Source organism: Acanthisitta chloris, unplaced genomic scaffold, assembly GCF_000695815.1.
Source record: "Acanthisitta chloris isolate BGI_N310 unplaced genomic scaffold, ASM69581v1 scaffold26779, whole genome shotgun sequence".
Taxonomy (NCBI): Eukaryota; Metazoa; Chordata; class Aves; order Passeriformes; family Acanthisittidae; genus Acanthisitta; species Acanthisitta chloris.
The window spans coordinates 14,401-18,788 of NW_008690219.1; the positions used below are offsets into that span (position 1 = coordinate 14,401).

A 4,388-nucleotide genomic window follows, 5' to 3' on the forward strand; every position below is an offset into this window, starting at 1 on the left:
TTTCTTTCTTTAGACACTAAAAATAGCCCTGAGCCTAGCTAGCAACCTGGGAGACCCATCTGATGATGTGTCCGTGGCTCACGCAGCAGAAGGCATGCTGAGGTATGTCTGAGGCAGACAGGCACTGTGACACTTGCAAGATGTGTGGGTTGGATATCATTCCTGCATTTGCTCTGCCCTGAGCTTTTTCTCCCTCTGTTTTACTGAGGAAAGAGCAGTCCTTGAGTGTCCTCCCAGGGCTCACTCTTCCACAAGGATCACAATGGGGTTCTGGGGGATGGGTCATGGGAGGTCCTCACACACAGGTTTGCTGGAGCATGGAGGTTCCTCTCACATTCTCACACATAAACATTCTGTCTCAGCAGGTCAGCCAGCCAGCCCCATGAGCATGCCATCACATGCCATTTCGGCCTCTCCCTCCCCCACCGTGGGGTCAGGGCCTTGCAGAACACCCAGGTGTGCAGAAGAGGCCAGGCCTGGGGGCTCAGCCCAACCTCCCACCTCAGAGCTGGGTTCAGCCATGGTTGGTGGCCAGAGCTCGGCCTGGCTGCTCTGTGCCACCGCTTGTCCTTTGGGGCAGGTCTATGCCTGTTGGGGGTAAACAGGGATAGACAGAGCCTTTGGGGGTCCACAGTGTGCAGAGTGAGCCATCTTGTCTCCTTCCATGAGCCAAAGTCCTCCCTGCCCCCAGTGCAGCCCCCAGGGACACACTGCAGGAGCTGTGTTGCTGTACCCTGCTGAGAGAGCAGGAGACATGCAGCTCCCCAGGCTCATGGCTTGCTTCCCTCTCTCCCTCCCTTCTTGCTGAAGTAAATCAGAGGCTAACTCCCTGCGCCAGCTGATCAATGACTCCCAGGCCTTCTCATCCGACCTCCTCATGCCTCACTTCTCTGTGGACTGTGGACCTGCAGCCAGCCAGGTCCTTGTCATGGGGCCTGACGACTTCATCGTCGCCGTCGTGAGGTAAAGGGTTCACTTCTTCCCTCCACGGTGTGCTCAGGGGTGGCAGCAGGGAGAAGGGGGAGGGGACCAGACCCGGAGCAGCTGTGCTGCTCTGTCCCAGTTAGTGCTGCAGCAGAGGAATGGGGAGGATGGGGTGGAGGTGTGTGGGATGGTGCTGCTCTGCTCTGTGTAATTCCATAGCGCACACATGGCTGGAGTGGCCTGAAGCTGCTCCCTGGGGAGGAGGTGATGGTCCTGTTTGAGGACTGATGGGGGCATGGAGACAGATCCATCACTCTGAAGGGAATTCTTAAACACAGGGAGTGACCACATGGTTCCTGCTGCTAAGTACATGGCAACTGTTGCTCCTCACATCTAACCAGCCCTAACAAACCACTAAAGAGTCTCTGTCAAGCCAAGATAGCACAGAAAGTTGGAGCCCTGAAAGCCTCAAGGTGTACAAAAATCTCTGGGTTGATTCTTACAAGATTTATTTGTGTTTCTTTTCAGTTCTTTGAATCGTCCCTTTGGCAGTGGAATAATAACACCCTCTGGAATCCTCCTGAACAGTCAGATGTTGGACTTCTCCTGGCAAAATAAAACAACGAACCACTCTGTTCCCAGACCGGTAATGACTGCCGTGACAAAGTCTTTATTTGGGCTGCCTATACCTTTTTCTTCCTCCAATTTTATTCTCATCTTCACAATACGGAGAGTATTTATTGCATTATTAATAACTGAGAGACAACTGTCTGTAGAAAGCTGCTACTTTTCCATTCTATGAGACACTGAAAGAGAGGAAACCAAAGGTTCCAAGTGTATCAGTTATTGCTACAATGCAGTTTTCTCAAGCATCACTGTTACTTCTTTCCCTGCAGTCCAGATGCACTTTCAGCAACAGAGTAGACTTGAATTCACAGAATCCCAGAATGGGTCAGGTTGGAAGGGACCACAGTGAGTCACTGGTCCCATCTCCCTGCTCCAGCAAGGCCATTCCAGAGCACATGGCTCAGGATTGTGTCCAGACGGTTCTGGAATATCATCTCCAGTGAGGGAGAATCCATGACCTTTCTGGGCCATCTGTTCAGTTCTCAGTGACTGCACAGGGAAGAAGTTCTTCCTCGCATTCAGGTAGAACTTCCTGTGCATCATTTTCTGCCCATTACCTCTTGTTTTATTGGCTTGCAGAACTGAGCAGAGCCTGATCCATTCTCTGGCCACAAATACTTATATACATTAATGAAGTCCCTCTCAATTTTCTCTTCTCAAGACTGAACAGGCCCAACTCCCTCAGCCTTTCCTCCTAAGTGAGGTACTCCAGTCCCTTCAGCATCTTTGTTGCCCTCCATTGGACCTGCTCCAGGAGACCCATGTCCCTCCTGCACTGAGGAGTCCAGAACTGGACACAATATTCCAGGTGTGGCCTCACCAGGGCTGAGCAAAGGGGCAGGATCACCTCCTTGATCTGCTGGCAATGCTCTTCCTATCCCCAGGATTTGATTGGTCTTCTTGGCCCCAAGGGCACACTGTTGGCTCATGGACAGCCTGTTGACCATCAGGACCCCCTGGTCCTTCTCCACAGAGCTGCTCTCCAGCAGGTCAGTGCCCAACCTGTCCTGGTGCTTGGGGTTATTCCTCCCCAGGTGCAGGACCTGCACTTGGTCTTCAGGAACTTGATCATCAGGAACTTGCTGAGAAGGCAGCTCTGTCTCCTTAGCTAGGTCTTTGATGAATGAGTTGAACAATACTGGGCCCAGTACAGAACGCTGGGGACACCACTAGTGGCAGCCTCCAACTAGACCCTGTGCCACTGATCACAACTCTGGGATCTGCCACTCAGTTCCCAATGCACTTTGCTGTCCACTCGTCCAACCCACACTTCTGAAGTTTTCCGAGGAGGATGCTGTGGGACACAGTACCCAAAGCCTTGCTGAAGTCAAGGTAGACAGTGTCCACTGCTCTCCCTTCATCCATCAAGGCAGTTGGTTCATTGTAGTCAAGTTGGTCAAACATGACTTACCTTCAGTGAACCCATGCTGGCTACTCCTGATCACCTTCTTGTCTTCCCTGTGGGCAGAGATGGCCTCCAGAATGAGGCACTCCATCCATTAAGGCCTCTATGAATTCACGTGTTCTGCTGGGTTGGTGCTTTAGAGGTGGGTGACTGGCTCTGTATTCTGTGTATGAGTCAGCTTGGTGACATTTTTTGGGGTGTCTTGTCTTCCACTGCAGCAGAATCTCGTTCAGCCTCGGAAGCGGCCCCTGTCCTTCCTGCTGCCCACCATCGTGAGGCCTTCCGAGGGCATGTGTGGGACCTACCTGTGCCTGGGAGCCAACAATGGGGACAGAGCCTTGAGCAGCATTGTCCAGGTCAGTGCTGGGTCCTCAGAGCAGCTGCTGAGCTCAAGGCTGAGTAGGGTCCCCTCCCACAATCCTTCCTGATGGTCCCAGGCTTTGTCAAAGCTGGTGGCCATGGGATTATTACCAGTTCAGTCTTTGCTGTCACCAGTTTCAAATCTCTGAGAGCTACTTCTCTTTCACTTTTCCTGGTGGCACCACTCATAGTTGTAGAGGAGAAGCATTTTGGCATAATCTGTAATGGTTTTGTCATTCTAATACCTGTTCAAAGCTCATCTTGAGGGTCATTGAGAAAAAAAGGAGTATTTTGTACTCAGAGAATTGCATGAAACTGGCAGCCCTTAACCCTTTTCCCTATGAAAAGCTCCTTTTAGTGCATTCCCAACTGAGTTCCTCCCTGCTCAGCACTTGCTATAAATTAGGCAGCTCCTCTTAATTTATGGTTTGCAGCATGGTGAAGGACTTGCCAATAGCTTGATTGCATGCACAACAGTAATGAATTGCTGTAAAGAAAGGCACAAGAGCAGCTCCCAGTTCCCTTACCTTTTGGAAAGCATTATTGAGAGCAAACACAAAGCCAAGCATTCCTTCCTAGTGCTTTGTGTGGAGAAGTCACGTGCTGAGCTTTTGGCTGTAACAAACACTTATTTAGAGATTACATCATGTTCCAGACACACAACTCAGCTAGTTCAGTAGGAACTATGTGACAAAAAGCCCATGCAATCCTGAAAATGTGCTGCTGTCCCACCAACACCACACAGCCCCATGTTTCAAGGAGGTCTGTGTGTGCCAACCCTGTAGTCATTCATGCAGTTTGGTAAATCCGTCAAAATCTTCCTTGCCTGCTGCATTTGCAGATGTAGGAACCAGCAGTTCGGGGGATGCTCAGGAAGTTGGCTTCTCCTATTCTCATCCTTGATTTTTATTATTGAGGATATTTTGTTCTCTTGCAGGTTTTGGTAAATGTTTTAACACTTAACAAGAATCTCAGTGAAAGTTTGTCACTTGGTCGACTTCACCCACAGCTTCAGTCCAACACCTTGCAGGTTGACAGTGAGTATGGACACTGGGTGTGGTGCAGCCTACAA

The 4,388-nt window shown here is 50.5% G+C and overlaps 1 protein-coding gene across 1 annotated transcript in view; it reads left to right on the forward strand.

The window, feature by feature from the left end:
- GGT7 (gamma-glutamyltransferase 7) overlaps positions 1–4,388 on the forward strand; it is a gene marked incomplete at its 5' end in the record, with an annotated part of 17,825 nt that overhangs the window by 11,873 nt on the left and 1,564 nt on the right. The window contains 5 exons of the mRNA XM_009081746.1: positions 14–102; positions 811–963; positions 1,453–1,570; positions 3,175–3,312; positions 4,254–4,353. Coding sequence (XP_009079994.1) covers positions 14–102; positions 811–963; positions 1,453–1,570; positions 3,175–3,312; positions 4,254–4,353 — 598 coding nt within the window. The remainder of the gene's footprint in view (positions 1–13; positions 103–810; positions 964–1,452; positions 1,571–3,174; positions 3,313–4,253; positions 4,354–4,388) is intronic.